Source organism: Hippocampus bargibanti, linkage group LG07 (genome assembly GCF_051943395.1).
Source record: "Hippocampus bargibanti isolate YZ-2025 linkage group LG07, ASM5194339v1, whole genome shotgun sequence".
NCBI classification, from domain to species: Eukaryota; Metazoa; Chordata; class Actinopteri; order Syngnathiformes; family Syngnathidae; genus Hippocampus; species Hippocampus bargibanti.
In genome coordinates, this window is record NC_142740.1 from 16,055,933 (window position 1) to 16,079,494 (window position 23,562).

Here is a 23,562-nt window from a genome sequence, read left to right on the forward strand (position 1 = left end):
TGTGTGTGAGTGTGTGAGTGCGTGAGTGTGCATGTGCATGCGCGTGTGTGTGTATATGTGTCTCACTGAAAAACATTTCTAAATATTTTACTTTTATGGCTCTCTTAGTCAAAAAGGTTCCCGACCCCTGAGCTAGAGGTATAAATTTGACACAAGTGAGTAACAAAAAGGAAAATACCAAAGCCTTTTCTTTGTATGTCTTTGACACCATGGCTTTGAGCTATCCACCTCCAGCCTTTTTTAGCTTCATCATGCCAGTCTGTTGAGATCACTGTTCAAATGCAAATTGTGGCCTTTTTATTTTGGAAATACATGTAAATTAAAAGTAGTGAGAACATTGGAAGCCTATCTCAGTTCTCCAAATACACAGCAGCAGCAACAGCAGTAAACAATGCAAATTATTTAAAATGAGTTTCGCCTCTTTGTGACGCGCCAATGTATACAGTGCCATTATAAATAGAAATGATGTGGTATTTCCGAAAATGGGTTAAACTGCAGACCCTGCGCTACTGGCATGACATCATTGCATTCCCCAAAACGCTCTCAAACACTATCCGTCCATCCATTTTGTGATTGTTCATATTTGAATACGACACTGAATGTACGTCAGCATAAGCAGAAACATGAATTCTCCTTGTTAGAGCAAGCATTTGCACTAATTTTTACCGTCCTCCAGCCCAATGCTGAAATTAGATATTCAAGGTTTTTTTTTGGGCCTTGTAATCAAGACGATTAGTGTTTTTTTTTCGCCCCCTTTCCTGTTTGTCACAAGTTTTATTACTCCAAACACATCCCGTGTCTACAGTCTTTGAAGCCTCATCTTTAAAAGGTAGCTTTCAATTTGCGGAATCAAAGCAAGTGAGCACCTGATCTGATTGTTTAGAAGACAGCTTGACACCCGCTGGTCATCCGCAATCGGCCCTAGTGCGCACTGATCAATCGATCCTTCCTTAGAGGTTTAAACGGCTCAAAGGCGACGTGCATTGGCAGGGGCGTCACATCTAATAAACCTTCCTTGCAACCGAATATACTGTTGGCTCACTGCTTATGTTGCACAGTTTGTTCTCGCCGCGGCTGTTGTGATAATTGTACATTTTCTATGATTGTGTTTAATAATTGTCTTAGTCTTTTTTTGGGAGGTGCGGGATAATGAGAGCAAAGTAGGTATCTGAAATAAAAACTGTGGATTTAAAAATGTAGAAATTTTTGAATTTAGAAATGTTCTCTTTGGCTTTAAGCAAAACTAAATTGCAGATAATAACAGAACAGATGTTGGCCTGTCTATCCACAACATGGAAGCTCATGTCAACATATGTTAGACAGGGACAACCGACGTCTTCGGAAAAGTTGTGTCCATAATTTGTAAAATGGCTTCAAATGACTTCTACTGGGCATATTTTAATAAGATTCCACCGCATATAGCTATATTTTACGTTTTAAGACTCGCTCTGAATATTCAGGAAGTCTTGTTTTTGAGTTGGTGACGAGTCCGTACGTGACGTCATGAAAGGACCGCCCCCTGACCGAAAAAAGACACATTGTAGCAGTCCTTCAATCACAATGTATTTTGCTGTACATGTTTGGTCTGGGAACCGTGTTGCACCCAAAAGCCGCCAGAAGAGGGCATCCAAGCTCCATATAAGGAATTTATCAGCCTGTGGAAGCAGAGTTCGCCATTTTGTGCCTCTTTTTTTTTTGAGTGAGAGATTTTCCCCCAATGTTGCCTCAAAATGGCACATACAATTCTTTAATCGATTGCAAACATGTATGCTTTACTCTTCAGAACTATTTGAATCATATTCATAACTGGATGTGTAACAAGAAAGCATATTCTCCGAATCTGAAGCCATTGTTTGGATTCTGCAGCAATGCAAGACGTCTTGGCGTGACGTCACGAACTGGGGGCGGGACTTTCTGAAAATGCCCAATTCGCAGCTTTTTTTGCAGATTTTGGACACTTTAAGTCATTTTTATTGGTGTTTTGCATTTGAATAAAAATATCATACTGTGTCTTTTGGGTATTTTAGATGCTCTAGAACGTTTTTCTGATGTCAGTTAAAAAACAAAAAAGTGACGTCGGTTGCCCTTTAAAAGACTTGCCTAACTATCACATCAGATAGTTTTTGACAGGAGATTATTTGTTTGGCCGTCGCACGGCCAAACAAGGTCAGCGTCAGGTGCTGGGGTACCAGAGCACCTTGATGAAAAATGGGCTACTGGAACAAAGCGGAGATGGACGAGATGCGATAACATGGCTCTGTTGAAATGCTACTACTCAAGCAACCCTAGTCAGAAGGGTTACATGCGAGAGAGAATGGGGGCTGAATGGTTACTTCAAAACCCACAGTCACAGTTGACCACGAAACAACTAGTAGCTCAGTGTTCCAATATCCACAAACGGCAATTGCTATCACAACTTGAGATTGATGAGGTACAACACCAATTCCAAGGTGAAGGGACCCAGGCTGCCACATCAGAGGAAGAGTTTAGACCAGAGATTGGTAGGCAAGCCCCAATGAATGAAATGCTGAGCGAAGCAGCAACTGACCTGAGAAATAAGATCATGGCAAGAATGAAAACTGGGCAACCAAGAAACCGATTATAACGGCTATGTGAAGTATCACCTGAAAGTCTCATGGAAACTGTGAGTGCAGCACTGAGAGCGATCCCGACCGGAACGATCACGAAAACCAAGGAGCTGATATACGCTTCAGCATCAGTGATCCTAGAGATGCTTGGCTACAAGAGTAACTGTGAGAGCCACGAGATTTGTTACCCACCATGGAAAAGACGGTTGGAGGCTAAGATCAAGGCGGCCCGGAAAGATGTGAGTCAGTTGACAGAGACCCAGAGAGGTGTGAATAAAAGGCCAATACCCAAGCGGTACATGCAGATAACCATACCTGAAGCACTCGAAACTGCCAAACAAAAGCTCCAGGCCTTGTCCAGTCGCCTAAAGAGGTACACGAAAGAGAATGAGGTCAGAAGAATAAACAGGCTGTTCGCAACACAACCTGCGAAAGTGTACGCTCAGTGGCAGGGTTCTAACAGCAGAGCAGGCCCTCCAAGGCTGGAAACTGAAAGATACTGGAAAGGCATATGGGCTCGGATTTGGTCCACACCTACTGGCTAAAGAAACTCACAGCACTCCACGAGCGCCTAGCAGCACAAATGGACCAGTTGCTGATGCATGGCACTCACCCAGGATGGCTAACCAAACGGCGAACAATCCTGATCATGAAGGATTCCTCAAAGGGTGCAGTTCCTTCCAACTATCGGCCAATAACCTGTCTATCCACAACATGGAAGATCATGTTAGGCATCATTGCGGCTAAGATAAGTGGACATATGGATCAATACATGAGCAAAGCACAGAAAGGCATTGGGAGTGATACTAGAAGTGCCAAACATCAGCTGCTGGTTGACAGAACAGTCGCACAAGACTGCAGGTCCCGACATACCAACCGGTGCACAGCCTGGATTGATTACAAGAAAGCATATGACTCGATGCCACACACATGGATCACTGAATGCTTGGAGTTGTATAAGGTCAACAGGACCCTCTGAGCCTTCATTGCAAACTCAATGAGGATGTGGAAAACCACACTTGAAGCCAATGGCAATCCACTAACGCAAGTGTCCATCAAATGTGGCATATACCAAGGTGATGCACTCTCCCCACTGCTGTTCTGCATAGGACTGAATCCCCTCAGCCAAATAATCACCAAGACAGGCTATGGATACCACCTCAGAAATGGAGCTACAATCAGTCACTTCCTCTACATGGATGACATAAAGCTGTATGCTAAGAGTGAAAGGCACATAGACTCCCTGATCCACACAACCAGGATCTACAGCAGTGACATCGGGATGTCATTCGGGCTGGAGAAATGTAGTCGGATGGTGACTAAGAGTGGCAAGGTAGTCCACACTGAAGGGGTCTCACTCCCTGAGGGAACAATAGCAGACATTGAAAGCAGCTACAAGTACCTCGGTATACCACAAGCCAATGGCAACCTCGAACTCGCAACAAGGAAAGCGGCTACGACCAAATACTTCCAGCGGGTGAGGCAAGTCCTAAGAAGCCAGCTCAATGTCAAGAACAAGACCTGGGCAATAAACAGCTATGCCCTGCCAGTGATCAGATACCTGCAGGAATAATAAGGCGGCCAAAGGAAGAGATCCGGACCACGGATGTTAAGACCCGAAAACTCCTCACCATGCATGGAGGGTTCCATCCCAAGTCCAGCAACCTGAGACTGTACACAAGCCGTAAGGAAGGAGGCCGGGGACTAGTGAGTGTGAGAGCCACTGTCCAGGATGAAACATCCAAGCTCATGAATACATCGAAGAGAAGGCTCCAACGGATGAAGTACTCAGAGAATGTCTTAGACAATGGGGAACAGAGGATGAGGTGCTGGAAGGCTGCTCAAGAGCAGGCCCTGAACACCAGAGCCATAGAAGCACGGATATACCACACCTGGCAAGACCCAAGGTGTAGGTTGTGCAAAGAGGCACTTGAGACAATCCAACACATAACTGTAGGGTGATATATATATATATATATATATATATATATATATATATATATATATATATATATATATATATATATATATATATACAGTATACAGTGAGGTGAGGTTCATGGCTGGTGAGGCACTGACGTCATCACAGTCAGTCAGATTTACAAACATATGAACTCTATAGAGTAGCTCATTCACCATTTGATTGGCAACAGTTAACGTGTTTTGTTTAAAATGTCATGTCATTCAATGTCATGTCATGTCAAATGTCATTCTTTATATAAACTGTAGCATAGAAAAGAAGAATTAAAAAAAACTTATTATCGTGTTACCTTTACTGATAAATGCAGTCCATGCACCGCTCCTTCTGAAGAAAGGCATCTATACCTTCCTTATCTTTCTTCAGTTTTAAAACTCTCTATTTCTTTCAATTTAGATATGTAATCCACCATTCTGAAAATAAGGCCAAACACCACGAAAAAATGACTGGATGTTTACACCTAACTTGCTGTTTACTGTAGCTTGCTCTCACTAATTCTATTATTCTGCAGCCGAGGAGGCGCAAGAAGAATCTCTATAATCACCAGCGCCCCCTGTCATGAGGCAGGAGAACTGTGTGCCTCACCTATGCACACAGTTTTGATAAATAAAATAAAATAAAATAAACACTGTCGTACAGTGTTTATAATGTAAAGTGACTCTACATCATATACTAAAAGTGTTTGAACACTTTAATCGTGATATGCAGAGGGTAGCAATGCGGTCTCACTGCAGAGCAAGCCAGCACAGTTAGCATAGTGATCGCGCAATCCACGGTGAGGCTCAGCCGGCTGCTGCCTCACCGCTCGTCTCTACTTAGTAATTTAACGGTAAATGTGAAAATTCAGCGATTTTGAAAAAAAAATATCAAAAAATGGTGACGTTTGTCACGGTTTTGCGAGGTGGTGATGGCGGGTTCGGATCCCAAAAAGCAGGCAGGAGGGAGCAGGAGGTTGTTTGACAAATTGTATTAAAATAAAGTCAGCAGGAACAAAATGTAAAACATCAAAATGATCTGAATGGAAAAAATACAAAGTAGCAACAGAAAACCAAGTGTAAAAGTCCGCCAAGGTTAAACAAACACGTACACAATGCATGCTGCAACCAAGCAGCAAACAAACAATGAATCGGCACCGGATGATCGTGCCAGGTGTCTTTTTAAGTGTCATTGATTATAACGACCAGCACCTGCGAGGCTGCCGGCAGGGCTGACGTCGCTACCCGCTGGTCGCCAATTTGATCGGGACGACCAGCACCTGTGCAGGTGCAGGCGGGGCCGACAGCGCCCCCCGTTGGTCGCCAACCAGATCATGACAGTACCCCCCCTTCAAGGGGCTGCTTCCAGAAGTCCCAACAGTCTCCCAAAAGGTCCACTCGCCAGGGAACGGTCGGTGGAGAGGGCAACCGCTGCCTCTCCAGCATACGACGGGCGGCGGCCTGATGGGAACGGGACTCGGCCTGGGGTGGACGAAGACGCGGCACGGATCGCCGTGGGCGTGAGCGCGATCCCTCTCGCACGTTCACGCGACGGCGCATGGCTCTGCGTGGACGTCGACTGCCAGGCGCAGAATGGCACCCCGTACGGCCGTATGGGACCAGGTCTCGGCCGGACGCCGACGTGGGCGTGAACTGCCCGGCTCCGGGGTAACGAGACGGGTCCAGAGCCGCTCCGGGATCCAGCGGTGAGTGGGGTCTCGGACTGACGTTGACGCGGACGTTGCACGGCTCGTCGTGGATGAGACTCAATTCGTCATGCACGACGACAGCGTGGCTGGACGTGGGCGTGCAATGCCAGTCACCCAGTTTCACCCTGGACGGCCACCTGGAAGGAGGTCTCGGCCGGATGTTTACGTGGACGTTGCGGCTCGTCGAGTGACGCGATTCAAACGCGACGAGGCTTTCGCTAACGTGGACGTAGCATTGCCAGGCACAGGGTGGAAATGAGACGGGTCCGATGTACCTGCGGGATCCGATGGTTGGCCGATTCATTCTGTCACGGTTTTGCGAGGTGGTGATGGCGGGTTCGGATCCCAAAAAGCAGGCAGGAGGGAGCAGGAGGTTGTTTGACAAATTGTATTAAAATAAAGTCAGCAGGAACAAAATGTAAAACATCAAAATGATCTGAATGGAAAAAATACAAAGTAGCAACAGAAAACCAAGTGTAAAAGTCCGCCAAGGTTAAACAAACACGTACACAATGCATGCTGCAACCAAGCAGCAAACAAACAATGAATCGGCACCGGATGATCGTGCCAGGTGTCTTTTTAAGTGTCATTGATTATAACGACCAGCACCTGCGAGGCTGCCGGCAGGGCTGACGTCGCTACCCGCTGGTCGCCAATTTGATCGGGACGACCAGCACCTGTGCAGGTGCAGGCGGGGCCGACAGCGCCCCCCGTTGGTCGCCAACCAGATCATGACAACGTTAAATGGAAAAGAACTTTAAAGTACGAATCACTAAATCTCATCTCATCTCATCTCATTTTCCGTACCGCTTATTCCTCATTAGGGTCGCGGGGGTTGCTGGAGCCTATCTCAGCTGTCTTCGGGCACGAGGCGGGGGACACCCTGAATTGGTTGCCAGCCAATCGCAGGGCACACAAAGACATACACCAGTCACTCACACCTAGGGACAATTTGGAGTGGTCAATCTGCCTGCCATGCATGTTTTTGGAGTGTGGGAGGAAACCGGAGGACCCGGAGAAAATCCACGCGGGTCCGGGGAGAACATGCAAACTCCACACAGGGAGAGTATATATATATATGGATTGATGGATGGATGGAGGCAGGCAGACAGACGGACATACAGACAGACAGATATTTGGAAATCCTTTTTCATTTATTGAAGGTGCGCCTTGTATATGGAAAAAGTTTGAAAATACACCATTCATTGGGGGTGCGCCTTATACTCCGGTGCGCTTTATATACCGGAAAAAATGCTCATCTCAATGGGCACCATGTTTATTAGCGGGAATAACTAGCAATAAACCATCACATTCCAGTCAAGTTATGAGTTGGCTTTCGAAAGTTCCCAGCCAGGGTTGTAGGGTGGTATAGTGTATTGATTTTAGTGTAAAAAATGCTCTTTGCTGGATGGGAGTGACACGTCAGGGCTATAGACTTGGCAGGTTCACCCTCTTTGGCCTCCCAGAAGTAAAACAGCAGGAGGCGCTAAGAGGCAACCTCCACACATTATTTACAGCTCTGTGAAAGTCCATCCACTAACCGTGTCAATTAGCTTCCTCATCAGGAATGCGGGTGGCTGGATTTATGTATAGTTCTGGCACTGACTTTAATCACAAAAGCAGGATAGTAAAAGCAGGAGACATCCCTCACCTCCCAAAAAGGTTATTTTTAAAGAGCACAGAGCGGACGTTTCCAACACGCTCTAAGCAAGAGTCACCTACTGAACGAATTTCGGCCCACTTGGGGATGAATGCCCACTTCAATCTGTCATGTCGCCTCCCTCAGAGGCGCCAAACCTCCGACAACTTTATTAGGAGACAGTTGGAAGTGGAATCTGACCACCCTGTTATGTTGTTATCCCCACAGTGTATAGTCTTAAGTATTGGGAGAATTACTCCCCGCCTGGTCGTGTCACTTCATCCTTCTTTTTTATGACGGCTTCTTTACCCCAATATTGATCCTTGTTGGAGCGTACGCAGAGCATCTCCAAAAAGAATTTATTGCCTTTGTCAGCCTTATTAGGCCACACACGCTTCACCCTAACACATGTATGGCGTGTAAGTACACAACACAGGTACTCCTTTGGGATGCACCGCCTATGGATGTGCTTGACTGCTCTCGGAGGAAAGTGGAGTCTACGTGAGTGAGTCACAACAAATCAATGGTCTGGGTCTTTTGCTTGGTGGTCAGAGAGGGTTGCAGGGTGGGTCTGATGACTATTGCTGCATGCGAGGTTGCACGCTATTCAGAAATACAGCACCTGATTTATTCTTGGTCCCACCAAGTTTTGGCATGTATTCATTTAAGAACGGTGTCAATCTCATTTTTTTGCCTCGGGCTACACTGTAGTTGCGGTTTCCTCTCGGTGGCCGTTATTAATTTTGGGATGCCATTAGAATATTTAACCCCCCACATATTACATATAAAGCACACAGCTAATTAATGAACAACTTGTTTTCGAATCTGAACTCAAGAATAATGACTGTTTTTTGGTTCGGGCTTTAGCAAGCATCATGTCACATGACATTCTTGATTTGCTTTCGCGGGCCGATAACAATGATGTGGCGGGCCAGATTTGGTCCCAGATCCTTGACTATGACAGCAGTGGCTTAACACAACAAAACATACTTCTTTGATCGTTGTGGTGCATTTAAGGGTGCATTAAAATATTAAATCCCTTCCATGTATCACATATACAGTAGAACGCACCGAGAGTGCAGTAGAGCACACAACAAATTAATGAACAGCTAGTTTTCCAAGTGTACTGTTATTGTGGTTTACATGGGACAATTTTAAATTTTGGTTCGGACTTTAACAAGCATCATGGAATTTTACAAGTTTGATTTGCTTTTGCGGACCAAATAAAATGATTTGGCAGGCCAGATTTGGCCCCTGGGCCTTGACTTTGCCACCTGTGATTTAAGTGGACGATATCTGTTACAGTGGACGACACTATTTGAGTCAATATGATATTCCATTTGAAATGTGGAAACGTGACTATGGACCTCGCCATTCACGTTAATTAATTCCAACTGTAGCTCAAGGTGAGGGGTGACGTGGAGGGGCAGTGAAAGGAGAAAAGGGGGAGGATTTAGAAAGAAGAGCGGCGCTCAAGTGATTGACTACAGCCTGATAGGAGGATGCAGTCAGCTTTGCGATGAGGAGGAGATGGTGACTGAGCACCTCCACTCCCATCAACCTCCATTTAAGGTGGCTGTCTGACTTAATTAAGGTTTACAGGTTACGCTAGGCTACTGCTTATATTACACCACTCATTACAAGGCCGTTCGGCCCGGGCAACAAAAATATTGTTGTCAAAACCATGATGAGTCAAAGCATTTCATTACACCTCCTCCCTTAACTCATTCTTCTCCGGGTATCTGAATGACATTCTTAGGAATAGACTGGGGATCTTTATTTTTCCCGACAAAGGGGAAGCTTCTAAGAGCTTCTCAGAGACCACACCGATTACCCCCCTGATGGTCAATTTGCACTTCAGAGCCTCCCATCCAACCAATGATTCAGTTCATAATCACAATGTATCAGTGCTGATGTTGTGTGTTTCAGTTTCAGCATCCCCCCACGCCCCCTCTTTCTCACCCCACCGCTCCGATCCCTCTACTCGCTATCTCCTCAGGGGCGGGATGGGAGTAAATGAAGTAAGCAAGTAATCTAGCCCCACTGATAGCATTCACAAAAGGAGTGTGAGGGGAACGAGCAGGACTTTTTCCTGCTACCTTCACATCTCACACAGATAATGGCGCACAGTTTGAGTGAGCTCACACTTTTTCATTCCTCGTAGGCAAGTCGGTTCTCAGAAAGGCTAAAAAAGATGGAGAAGGAAACAGTGAAAGATGTGGGTGAAATTAGCTCAGAGAACTGTGGTGCGTATAACTGATGTCCCCACCTTTCTATTGATCTACCGCATTTGACGCTGTCTCGTTCTGGTTGGCGACCAACGGTTGGCGCTGTCGGCTCCGCCTGCAGCTGCACAGGTGTTGGTTGTTTCAATCAGTGTCAATCAGTTAAAAGAACATTCAGTGTTGGGTCATTGTGTTTGCTTCACCGTGTCAGGTTTGTTTCATCTTGGCAGAGTTTTACTCATGGTTTTCTTTTGTACTTTGTAGTTTTCTGTGCTGATGACTTTGATGTTTTAGATTTTGTTCCTGCTGACTTTATTTTAATACAATTTGTCAAATACACCCGGCTGCTCCCTCCTGTCTGCTTTTTTGGGATCACAACCGTCCACCGCGTCGCAAACCTTGACAGACGCGAACCGCCGGCTGCCAAACCGGACGGACCCAAGTCATCTCATCTTCATGGACATTGTATGCAAATATCAGTGAAAGTGCAAGAGGAGAATTTATGCCATAGAAGTAGTAATGAAGCCTGAAGATTCTCAAGTCAAGAGCCTTTCAAAGGTCTGCTCTACACTAAAATGACATTTTAAAATATGTGCTTTTGGTTTTTTTAACCAATTTAGAAAAGGTTATCTTAACTTATTTGCTGCCAGACATGTGAAAAAAATGTGTCCGCTTCAGTGCCAGGGTTTTTGTCATTGTCACTTGAATTCCAGGACCCACAGAATTGAGTTTTAGGACGACAAAATCATTCACTGCAGCGGAAGAAACCTCAGACTCTCTTCTTTCATTAGAAAAAAAACGGTTAATCCCTAAATTAAATGGGTCTGGAGTTATATGAGCTTGAAATGAGGGTGGCTGTCCAAAATACAATGCAATACATACATATTGGTTTATATAATGCTTTAACAACAGCTGAAGCTGGAACAAAGCATGGAAATGGAAACAAAGGAAATGCTGCCCCTTGTGGAAAAGAAAAAAACATTGCCAGAGCCCCTGGCCAGCGCTGTATCGGCACCCAAACAAGAAAAGACAAAACCCGAACAAATTTGTGAATGGCAGTGAATGAGTTAATATATTTAAATCTTTGATTGCATTTAGAAAAGCTAAACCACTCAACTACAAACAATAACCGCGGACTGTGATTTCCATGCAACAGCAGCAGCAGCAACAAAAGCAAAACAAAACCTGCTTTACCCTCACAAGGGTCACCTGGCATGCCGAACCCAATCACAACTGTCACGGGGGGCACCCTGAACTGATTGCGAACCTAGGGGGAGGAGGGCTGAACTGATTGCCAACCAATTACATATTAAAAAAAACTGCAGACAATTTAGAGTATTCAATCAGCATGACAAGCATATTTTCGAATGTGTGGAGTACCTGGACAAAACCCACAGGCAGAACATGCAAACTCTCCAGAGGATAGCCAGAACTGTAATTTAACCCGGTATCTCTGCACAGTGAGGTCAAAATGCTCGCCACTGGACTACCAGTGACCACTGACAATTGCCCATCAAAGTTTGGAGTAATGAAAAACTCAAATATTGCACCTTTTCTCAAATAATCAATGTGGTTTATGCTATGTGAATGGAATTATCAGAATATTTCAGGTCCAAAAACACAGTGACACCAAGTTATAGACCATCCTTAGCCCCCCCCCCCCCCCCCCCCCCTAATTCAACACAGTGGAGATGAAGCGGCTCGGCCCTATTTCCCAGGACACACACGGTGCACACTTGAAAATATCCACCCATCTATCCATCCATTTTCCGTACCGCTTAGGGTCGCGTGGGGTGCTGGAGCCTATCTCAGCTGTCTCGGGCACGAGCCGGGGGACCCCCTAAATTGGTTGCCAGCCAATCGCAGGGCACACAAAGACGTACAACAGTCACTCTCACACTCACACCCAGGGACAATTTGGAGTGGTCAATCTGCCTGCCATGTATGTTTTGGGAGTGTGGGAGGGACCCGGAGAAAACCCAGGCGGGTCCGGGGAGAACATGCAAACTCCACACAGGGAGGCCGGACCGGGACGTGAACCGGCGACATCTGCACTGTGAAGCCGGTGTGCTAACCACTCGACTACCGGGCCGCCCTCACTTGAAAATATATTATTAGAAAATGGAAGCCGGGGCGCGTTGCAAAAAGAAGAGAACAAGATAGATTTGCCAGCCATAAAGAGAAAGCAGAGGAGGTATTTCTTTCTCTTTGGAGGTGAAATCAATGTGGCAGATAAGGCTGCTTAAAGGTTTCTATCAAATGATGCACGGAATCATTTCTTCGCAATTGGAAGGCTTCCCCCATTGCTTTGTCAGCAGGCTGCTGTTGCTGTGGCCTTTTTTTTCTTTTGTGGTGGGGGCGGTGGCTAAGTTTCAAACTATTTCATCATTTTGCACAATTGGTATGCAGCGCAGCGCAGGCAATTTACGCCTGTTTGGGTTCCCAATTATGCAGTCGTTAAAGCACTTTTGCCCGTGGCCCGCAAATTCTTACTAAGCCATATATTAAAGGCGCACAGAATTTTCCGTTGCAGATTGCGTTGTTTCACTCCCTTTGTTTGCAATACTTCCTCGTGTATTCTCGTATTGACAAATAGATTGTGATTGTAATGCAAACAGATGGTGTCATTTTATTTCATTTTTCACCTATTTATCATAGACGACTATCAAGTCATAAAAATACTCACAATGGGACAAAACATTTTTCTTTTTCAAATTTGCCAACTGGCCTTTAAAGTTTAAATCCACGGAATAGTATTTTTTGCCCTACGACGTGCCTTTAAAATTTCTCTTGAACTGTCAATAAAAAAAGTCTGTTATTATACTGTAAGGGAAGAAGTTTTTTCTCGTTAGATTGATTATACAAGAGTGTGACGACATCTATCTGCAGGCATGCCAAAGAAGCAAAGTGGCTTCATGTTAATCAGTGGATCAGTAAATGACACCCTTCGTGAATTGGGTCGAAAGGGTCAAAATTGACAGAGCCAATGAGGTGGCATACCTCAGTGGCAGTCGCCGCAGGGAAGGATGTAAAGAACATTGATGGGATAGAACATGGACTCACATTATTCTCTGGGCACTGACACTACTCCGACAATACATCACAGGCCGCTTTGAATACATTTGGATGTTGAAATGAGATCCAAAATGCACTATAGCGCTGTCGGAGTGTCGGCAAAGATGATGTACGGTAACCCACGTGAACCCCATTAATAGAACACAAGCAAATCTATTTATTGAGACAGTTGCGGGGAAAATGATTGCCTCAAGACTCCATCTGCTTTCTCTTCATCCCTCGTCTCTCCTCTGACAGATGTTGTGTGCATGTGCGCTTCTTGCACCCGAGCGCGGCGGCCATTAGCGAATGCATACACACTCCACAGTCGGGAATGATTTTCTTTTTCTTTCTTTTTTTCCCTTTTTTCTTTTACATAACTTGCCTTGCTCCGTGCGAAACATTGGCTTTTTGTTGTTGTTGTTGTTTTCACACATGTTCCTTTTGGTTCTACTCATGTTGCAAAGATTTCTTTGTTATGGAGATAAACACTGAGAAACGACAAGCGTTGTTGTTTTATTCCTACAAAAAGGGTAGCTTTTGCAAAGCATGACACATAAGTCTCCTGATGAACTTAAACACGAGCCCCTTCATTAACATTTACATTCAATTATTTACATGGAACAGAGTACAAAAATAACCATGTACAGTGAGCCTCGGGATGTTTCACTCAGTCCCAAGATGTCATTGTCAGATCACATCGAGCAGCTTTTGTTTTGGTAAATGTAATATGAAGATCCAAAATGCACTATAGCGCTGTATCAGCTCTTCTCAGTAGTGCCAAAATTCCTCCGTCCAACATAACATTAGAAGAGAGAAAGGCGTTAACTACTCTACAAAAAGACAAAAATATTACTATTTTGCCAGCAGACAAGGGCAGATGCACAGTGCTTCTCAACACATTGGATTATGAAGACAAAATAAATAGGTTAATCAGTGATTCTAACACGTATGAGCAACTAAAAAGGGACCCTTCCAATAGATACAAGAAAGAAATGATTGTCTCCAAAAGTTAGAGAAAGGAAAACATATAGACAAACAGATGTATTTTACATTATACCCGGGAGAGGCCACGCCATGTATCTATGGCCTGCCAAAAATACATAAAGAAGGGTTCCCCCTCAGACCCATTGTTTGTAGCATTGACTCCTCTACATACAATGTAGCCAAATATTTAAAAACTATTTTAGCTCCGTTGGTTGGTAACACAGAATATCACGTAGAGAACACCACAGGGTTTGTAGAGAGGATCAAAGACCTCATATTGGAACCTGAGGAAACTTTGGCATCATACGATGTGACTTCTCTCTTTACATCTGTCCCAACCCCAGCAGCAGTCTCAGTGGTGAGGACGAGGCTGCTGGCGGATGTTTCTCTGCATGAAAGAACCAAACTTAAACCGGATCACATCTGCCAATTATTAGAAATCTGCCTTAATACTACGTATTTTCAATTTCGGGAAAATTTTTAGGAACAAATTCATGGTTGTGCTATGGGCTCACCAGTTTCACCCATAGTGGCTAATCTTTACATGGAAGAGATGGAGAAACAGGCCCTCACATCCTTCCCGGGGACAAAACCTAGACACTGGTTTAGATATGTGGACGATACTTTTGTCATAATTAAGAAACAAGAAATTCAATCCTTCACAGATCACCTCAACTCTGTAGACTTCAACATTAAATTTACTCGTGAGGACATTCAAGAGAACCAACTAGCCTTCTTGGATTGTAAAGTAATTATAAAAGAGGACAGAGCGCTAAAAACAGAAGTCTTTAGGAAGGCTACGCACACTGACCAATACTTACTTTTTGACTCTAACCACCCTTTACAACATAAACTAGGAGTTATCAGAACCCTCCAGCATAGGGCTAAACTAATACCAACTAGCACTGAAGGTAGAGAAAAGGAGTCAAAACATATCAGGAGAGCACTCACTAACTGTGGGTACCCTCAGTGGTCATTCAACAAATGTCAGAAAGAAAGAATAGCGAACGAAACCAATAATTCTCAAGATTCAAAAAGGAGAGGAGTAGCAGTACCGTACATTGCAGGAGTTTCTGAAAAATTACAAAGAGTCCTTTGGCAACATAAAATTCCTGCTTATTTCAAACCGATAAACACGTTAAGGCAAAAATTAGTGCATTCAAAAGATAGGCTACCAAATGAAAAACAAAGTAATGTAGTTTATTCCATACATTGTAAGAATGAAAATTGTAAAGAGCAGTACATTGGGGAGACTCAACAAATTCTCAAAAAAAGACTATCAACATCGCAGGGATAATACTAGTGGGCCTCAATCCGCAGTACATTTGCACCTAAAAGCTAGCAACCATTCATTTGACGACAATGGGGTTAAAATCTTAGCGAAAGAACATAGATGGTTTGAAAGGGGGGTAAAAGAAGCGATTCTTATAAAACAACAATCCATCATTAAACCGGTCTGGTGGGGTGAGGTTCATTTGGATCGTTCATACAATAGCCTGCTTAGGCAAAACAGATTAGGCAACTTTCGCAATGCTGATGAGGGTCGTAATGCTGATGAGGTGATACCGGGGGGAGTGGGGGTAATAGGCCAGTCGTTAGTCAGGAATGTAGGAACAATCAGTGGGGCCACAGGGAGGGGTCCCCTGCCCCCCCCCCCACCTGAGAGTAGGGACCTATCATAGCTGTGTCCGGCGCCACCATGTCTGGACATTAGGGATATATAAATGGGGCCGATACGACCAGTCAGACTTTAGTTCGCTGACGAAGCCTCTTGGATAGGAGGCGAAACGTCCGAAACCTTCACTTTTGTACAGATGACGGCTGAAGAAACCTTCTCATCGATGGACCACTCCTGTACGACTGAGAGCTTACACAGATGTAAGATGAAGAGTAATTCTAGCCCCCCCAACACATTCACACAAATCCATGAGTAGCTACACTACAAGAGGAGGGAAGAGATTAGTGTTTGACCCACATAAACAACCAATCTCACCAGGGCAGTTCATTTCTTGTGTCTGCCTCCACTACAATAGGGAGCGATCCAGGACTTTCCAACTCATTTCATGAGGAAGAGTGGCTTCTCACTACTTGCTAACTGGTTAGCATTCCAACATATGTTATTACAGCTCAGTGTGACTCATGTATGCTGGTTTTAATAGATGTTTTTTTTTCTTCGCAAACATAATTGCTAAAATCATATTTGGAAAACATGGACAAAAATAACTTAAGAGAGTCTTGTCTTGATTTAACCTTGGTGGTGACAATGTCTTGGGTTACTGAGTTTGTTTTGGTTTCAGTTTCATGATGGATTGGATTGGATTGATGGATTTTGTGATTGTTAAGTGTCCTTGAGAAATTTGAAAGGCGCTTATAAAAAATATTATTATTATTATTTTTGGAGGGCGGTTCCCTCCAGTGAATGTACCTGTCATGAATCAAAACCAACCATATAAGGACTGCCAAGTCGTAACTGCTCAAGTCTGTTGGATTATTCCTCACCTTCCTCATGACTATTGCCAAGTGTTGAATTTTAGTAGTAGTATTTTATTTATTAATCCTCGTTTTTGGGTCATACAGTAAAGTCTCGTTATATCGATATCGGATATATCGATAGTCCCGGTTATATCGATACTATTTCTATGCACGCACGGAGAAAATTACATGCAAAAAGGGTCGGATATATCGATAGCCCCGGTTATATCGATATTTTTTCGGACTCCCTTGAATATCGATATAACGAGACTTTACTGTATTTGTTTTGTGCTTTTCTTGTCTATTCACAACCAACAATTACAGTCAACCACACCTTCTGCCAGTGTTTTTGGTTTCTCTAATTTTACTGGTTACTGTAACCATTGGAAGCATTTGTTGTACTTGGTTGGTTTTACCTAATATATTATTATTATTATTATTTTATTTAATAATCATAATTATTAACTGTGATTGGCTGGCAACCAATTCAGGGTGTCCCCCGCCTATTGCCCAAAGACGGCTGGGATAGGCTGCAGCATCCCCCACGACCTGACTGAGGAATAAGGATGGATTAATTCTATTTATATCTGAGTCCAGCGTTTGGATACTCTGTCTGGATCATTCTGGATACCTGACATTCTGAACCTACACAGACAAAGACAATTCAAATTTTGTAAAAGGCACATTTGTATTTTTTCTTCATTATTGTGACTGTAAGTTAAAATAACAATTTACACAAGAAAGGAATATGACTTTAGAGGACACAGTTTGTGTTATGAAGGGTACAACCAGGGGGATATTCAACCATGACGATGGCAATTTTTTCATCCATTTCAATGCCTACTCACGTGTAAACATTTCTTACACATCTGCTTTTATTTTTAATGTAATATACCTTTTTTTTTTTTTACAGGTTGTGCATTCCTCACCTACTGCGCCCGAGAGTCCGCCATCAAAGCCCAGAACGCCCTCCATGAACAGAAAACACTGCCAGGGGTAAGTGCTGCAATGTATGCGCATCACATAAAAAATGTGTTAGATGGATGATGGTGAAACACCGCAAAGCAACTCAATCTCTGTCCTCAAACTCTGGAACTCACTTCAGCCCAGCAACCGTAATATTCATTCTCTTCCCACCTTCAAATGCCATCTTAAAACCCACCTATTCAAAAATCACATTCCCTGTGTAGTTTCAGCTCTTCTTTTATTATTTATACTTTTCTATGTGGTTTTATTGTGCTTGTTTTGTCATTGTAAAGTGTCCTTGAGATCTTTGAAAGGGGCTTATAAATAAAATGTATTATAATATTATCAATCGCGGCTGGCGCTCTGAAGGTGGAGTTCCATCGCATCTTGATCATTGATTGGACATAGGCTTGCCACATACTCCGCCGTTATTAAAAATGGCCTTACTTATTCTGCCAGTGCTTCCAGATATTCCAGATACAAAAAACAGGTAAAACATAATTTCAATGGTATTTATTTATTTTTTATTTCACTTGAAGCGTCGGTGATTCAACTCCTCCCTTACCCTTTATTAATCTCCTCTTTTACTATTTATAATTTTATTTTTGGTTTTATTGTTTTTGTGTTTATTGTTCCATTGTTGATTGTGACTGTAAAGTGTACTTGGGAGTTTTGAAAGGCGCTTATAAATAAAATTTATTATTGTTATTATTATAACCCAGAATGCTAATTCTTTGTTTCATTCTTGCCCAGAAATAATATTGTTATCTAATTTTACCTTGCACTCTAACACGGTTATTTTGAATTAAATTTCAAGACTGTCCAAACAAAAACACAAGTCATATTTTACTCAGATCAAATTTTATTTTATATAGTAGTTATATTAGCATATTTGACAAAAAAGCTGACTTTCACTTTTTTTTCTCCTTGTGTTTGAATAGCAGAATGTACAAAATATAAGTTATAAGAGCTTGAAATAAGGGCGGCTGCCCAAAATACAATGCAATACATTTATATTGGTTTATATAGCGCTGATGCTGGAACAAAGCACTAACAACAACAAAAAGGAACTGATGCCCCCTCGTGGAGGGGGCAAACATTGCCAGAGGGGCTTTATCGGCACCCAAACAAGAAAAAAACGAAACCCAAACAACTTCGGGAATGGCGCTCTTTGTCAAATTTTGAATTCCTGAATAAAGTCATGCATTGGCAGTGAATGAGTTAATAGCGTTTGAATGAGTTGTTTACACTTTATTGTGGCAATTTAACCATGTTCTGCAGAAAAAAAAATATTTCATCGATTCAATAAATTATGTCTATCTATCCATCTGGGAATGTCATGAAAATGTTGGAGCGACTTACAACTGCATTCGATTTGGGAATTATTCATCAAATTTAAATGAATAATAAATATCATGTCATCATGCTATAATGTCTGGGGTAAGTAGTGTACTGCAGCTCTATATCACACTTTCTCTTGTTTAAATGCTTTTCATGCTCTATTATGCTATTCGAAAGCTTACCGTGATGCAATTTTTAGGTCGCCATGTTTTCAAATGTATCATTGCATGTTACTTCCACACTCGTCACTGTACATGAGGCTTCTTCATGCCGTTTTCAAGCTGCCACTTCAGTGAGTCGAGTCAAATCGAAGGCCATTCTTGTACAGTTTCAATGCCGATACCCCCTCAGCCTCCCTTGGTTAAGTCCACATTACTCGCCCTGCTGCGAGAGAGCGTGTCATAGAAATGGAACAAGCAGACGTTGATGACTGCTGGCCTCACGTATGAGGCTATTCTTGCCTTCCTTTGGGCTTGGCTTACACATAAGCACGCGAGGTCCGGTGGTCGCAGTAGCTTTGGGGCCTTTGAATATCGTGACATTGGTTCACTGACTGTATGGTTTTGCAAAGACTTACAAAAGTGCTGAAATGTAGTAATGAAATTGCAACAATATGAACCTTTGTTTGCCACCCTCCTAAATATGTTGCAATAGATACATACATGAAATGCGGGCAATAAAAATGTATGCGAGTCATTTAATTTTTGGACTTGGTCATGCAGCATGTGGCTCATTGTCCCAATGTAATGTGTGTCATGAACATTGGTCATGCTGGGTGCAAGTTTGAGAGCTATGTATCAACGGGGCCTTGCCCACATGGACGCATATTGTTGCAGCGGTTTTCAATATTGTTGCCACAAATAAATTATTGCTTTTTTGATTTTATTTCTTTAGAAACTCTAGCAAAGCAAATGTGGTATCCAATGCCTTCCGACGTACATGGTAGATGCTGTCAAACATGCCTCGTGACCACATTTTACTGTCAACGGTTACTTGAAACTAAAGTATAGTGAGCCATATGCTGGATCACCACATCATCTAAAGCAGGGGTCGGCAACCTTTACGACTCAAAGAGCCATTTGGACCCATTTCCCACAGAAAAGAAAACACTGAAAAGAAAACACAAAATACTTTTGACATTTAAAATGAAGACAACACTGCATCTTTTCATCATCGTTTTTTACCTTTATATATGCATAAACAAACTATAGTGTGTTGCATTTATGAATCAATTAACTGTTAGAGAAGCGAAATTACATTTGTGCACGCAACAAAAACATTTTAAACTCCGGAAAAAAGACGTTGGGTTGAAGATTACTTTCAAATATAATACTCAATGTCTATTTGAAAAAAAAGAATATTCGCAAAATGGCAAATACAATACTTATCACCTGGTTAATGTGATTTCTGCTCCTGCACCTCAGCGCACAGCCTCTGCACATCAGGGCTGTATGACGTTACCTTCATCTTCACACAAGACTGTAAGCTGTCGTCTGTCAGGTGTGAGCGATGTCTGTTTTTAAGGCGAACGAATCTGCCCACGTATCATTAAACGTTCTGTTTTCTTCAGACACTTTTCTTTTCTTAGATTTATCCATAGTTGGCCGACCTGGGGGTCGAAAAATTCAAGAAATCGTGTGCAATTTGGCGGTTGTGACCGGATATACGTCCACTGTCGATGGTTGTGACGTATTTTATGAGCGACAAAAAAATTTAACAAGTTTTATTTTGTATTATTTATAATCACCATAATCTTCAAATTTAAAATTACATTTTAAAAACGAACGAACTAAAATAATATACATTGAATTAAATACTCATTATTTATGTTCTAAAGCCGCAGGTGAAAGAGCCATATGCGGCTCCAGAGCCGCGCGTTGCCGACGCCTGATCTAAGGAAACATGCATTGTTGGCTGACATGTAGAAGTCTATTCTGGTAAATGCTTCATTTGGTTCAAACTCTTTTCATACATCATGATAGAGCAAGAAACATGTCACATAGAAGCTGTAGGAGCTCACAACTGAGTTAATTACGTCTCTCACTTAGTCATTGTCGTTGGTTATATTTGCTGAATACCTGCTCGGTGTGCTCCATATGGAAAACGGCACGCACAGATGGTTTGTTGGCTTGATATGAAATATGGAGAGGCCTGTCGTGCTTAGCTGACAGACAGGTGAGCTCCTACTCCGATTGTATGTCTGAATCTTGCTGGGATATTTCCTTTTATTTCCTAGTACTTTAAATATTGTCGCACAGGAGCGGCCTAATGAACATGCGTTGGACTGTTATGATGTCTTGTGGAAGCTCAGATGCTCGAACTCGAGATAACAAAATATATATGAAAAATATTTTTCTTATGTAAGAAAGTAAAGTACAATTCTGAAACCATTGTCCTTCATACTTCTGTGTTGAAAATAAATGTCAACGTAATGTAAATGAATCCATCCATCCATTTTCCTGAATGCTTCATCCTCATTAGAGTCACAAGTGTGAATTTAAAATAAGTCCGAAACGTTCATGCATGACTTTACTTGAAGCGTAAAAAGACATTTTTGCTGTATTTCGTTTTTATAAATGCAAGATGCAAGTAGTTTTTTTTAAAGCCTGTTCATTATATTTAATTCATTATTTTTTTCTGTATGTGCTTCCAACATCTGTACACCTGTACAATACCTGTACATCCGTATCCTGGTCCTGAGAAACCAGTCCAACTGGTTGCTCTATTAAGCGTCATGGCAATAGTCTAACATCATGATACTGTAGTTTCATCGAGACATCGAAACAAAGCTTATCTCACCCACACATCCTCTACTTTCCACTCGTGTAAATCCTGGTGATCCAACATCAACCTAATCTCGCTGCAGCATGGGTGTGCCACATGGCAGTGGATATAACATGGCCGTGTGCATCACGTTTAACAGTTCGACTCCATACATTCAGTATTAGCAGGACTGTACTTGACCTGCAGTGTGGGTGCAAGTATGAGAGGGCTGCCCTGATGTAGGAGGCAGGTTTATGGAAATCGGAAATAGCACCTGCGTTAAAACCCCCGATGAGTGCAGCACAGGGATTATGTTCTGACACACATACACACACATACATGTACTGTCACACACATGGATTTCTGCAGTGTCAACACTGTATGTAAGTGGTTTCCCCTCCTTCTCAATTGCTGTCTCCATTTATTTATTTATTTCTTTATTTATTTATTTATTTATTTATGTTTTTTTTCCAATTTCATTGTATTTTATTTTTATAAAGTGCTATTTCCGTGTGTAAAATTTGTGGTACTGTGTACATAGCAGAGGTTCGAACACGACATAACTTTGCACTTTAGTCAAGTACAAGATAAATATTTAAAAAAAGGGTACTGGTTCAACTTTACATAGGGTACGTAAAATAAAATGAAAAATGTGGCATGCAAAAGCACAGTATTTCAGCCCACCTGTGTTAATCCTTGGTGGAACCACTTTGGGATATGTCTCGACCAGATTTGCAGAAACTGGATTTTTTGTCCATTTGTTTCTCTTCTGATGCAGTTCCAAATAGCAGCAATCATAGTCTACTCATCACAATATGTCCATGTCCTCAAGATGCATTGTGTTCAAATGCCACCTGGCAATGACTTAATGTTTGTCCAAAGAGATCGAGCACATAGTTGTTTACTTACCTGTGATGCTCTGCTGGTTTCTGCTTGCGTCTGATTTGGGCTAAAATTCCAGCTGATACAACTGAGCTCCTTCTGAGAGTATTTTGTTTGTGTTGAATAATGTCACTATTGATTACAATCGTTTATTCTTTCCTCTAGCTTTTCTCTTCCCTTTCATAGGGTATTTGCACTGAGAAGAAAAATAAAATGGATATTCTTTGAAAATAAACTACTTTGCCTTGACCATACCTGTGTTAGTTGTGAGGTAACACATTTTAAAATGACTGGGAGGGAGGAAAAAAATAATCTTAATGTTCAATTCAAGTTAGACTTATTTTTGAATCTCAATTGTCTTGTTTACATTGTGTCATGCGTCTGTGAAATAAACAACGGAACTCACCCATTGTTATGGAATTCAAGTAGGAAATGACAGATCTGTTTTCAACTGTTGGGAGTAAAAATTTGAAACTTTTCAGAAAAAAGAGACTCCCTGTTAACTCATTCACTCTCAGACGACGGGCAAATATGTGTCCACTCTAGTGCCATGGTTTTGGTCATTTTCACTCAAATTGGAGGACCCACAGAAAATTGAGTTATGGGACTATATCAACATTCAATTCAGCGTAACAAACCTGAGACTCTCATCTTTCATCAGAAGCAAGAGTTTGTCAAGCTTATTTGGTTCAAGAGTTATCTGCAGTGGAAGTCGGGGCGGCTGTACAAAAGGCAAATGCTGCCCCCTCCTGTGAGGGAAATACATTGCCAGAGGTCTGACTGGAGCTTGATCAGCACCCCCTGCAAGAAAAAAACTAAACCGAAATGGCTCTCCACATCATGCTTCCCGATTCCCGAATGAATTTGGAAATGGAAGTGAATGACTTAAAACAGGTGTATCTAATTTATTTGTACTGCGTTACTTTCTACCAGTGCGGACCATATTGGAATATGTGAAGAGCCGACAGCGGAGGGTGGCCTCG

At 42.5% G+C, this 23,562-nt stretch overlaps 1 protein-coding gene across 4 annotated transcripts in view; it reads left to right on the top strand.

The window, feature by feature from the left end:
* celf5a (cugbp, Elav-like family member 5a) overlaps positions 1–23,562 on the top strand; it is a 296,973-nt gene that overhangs the window by 17,723 nt on the left and 255,688 nt on the right. For all 4 annotated transcript variants that reach the window (XM_088999949.1, XM_088999953.1, XM_088999952.1 and 1 more), the window contains exon 2: positions 17,541–17,623. In XM_088999949.1, coding sequence (XP_088856075.1) covers positions 17,541–17,623 — 83 coding nt within the window. The remainder of the gene's footprint in view (positions 1–17,540; positions 17,624–23,562) is intronic.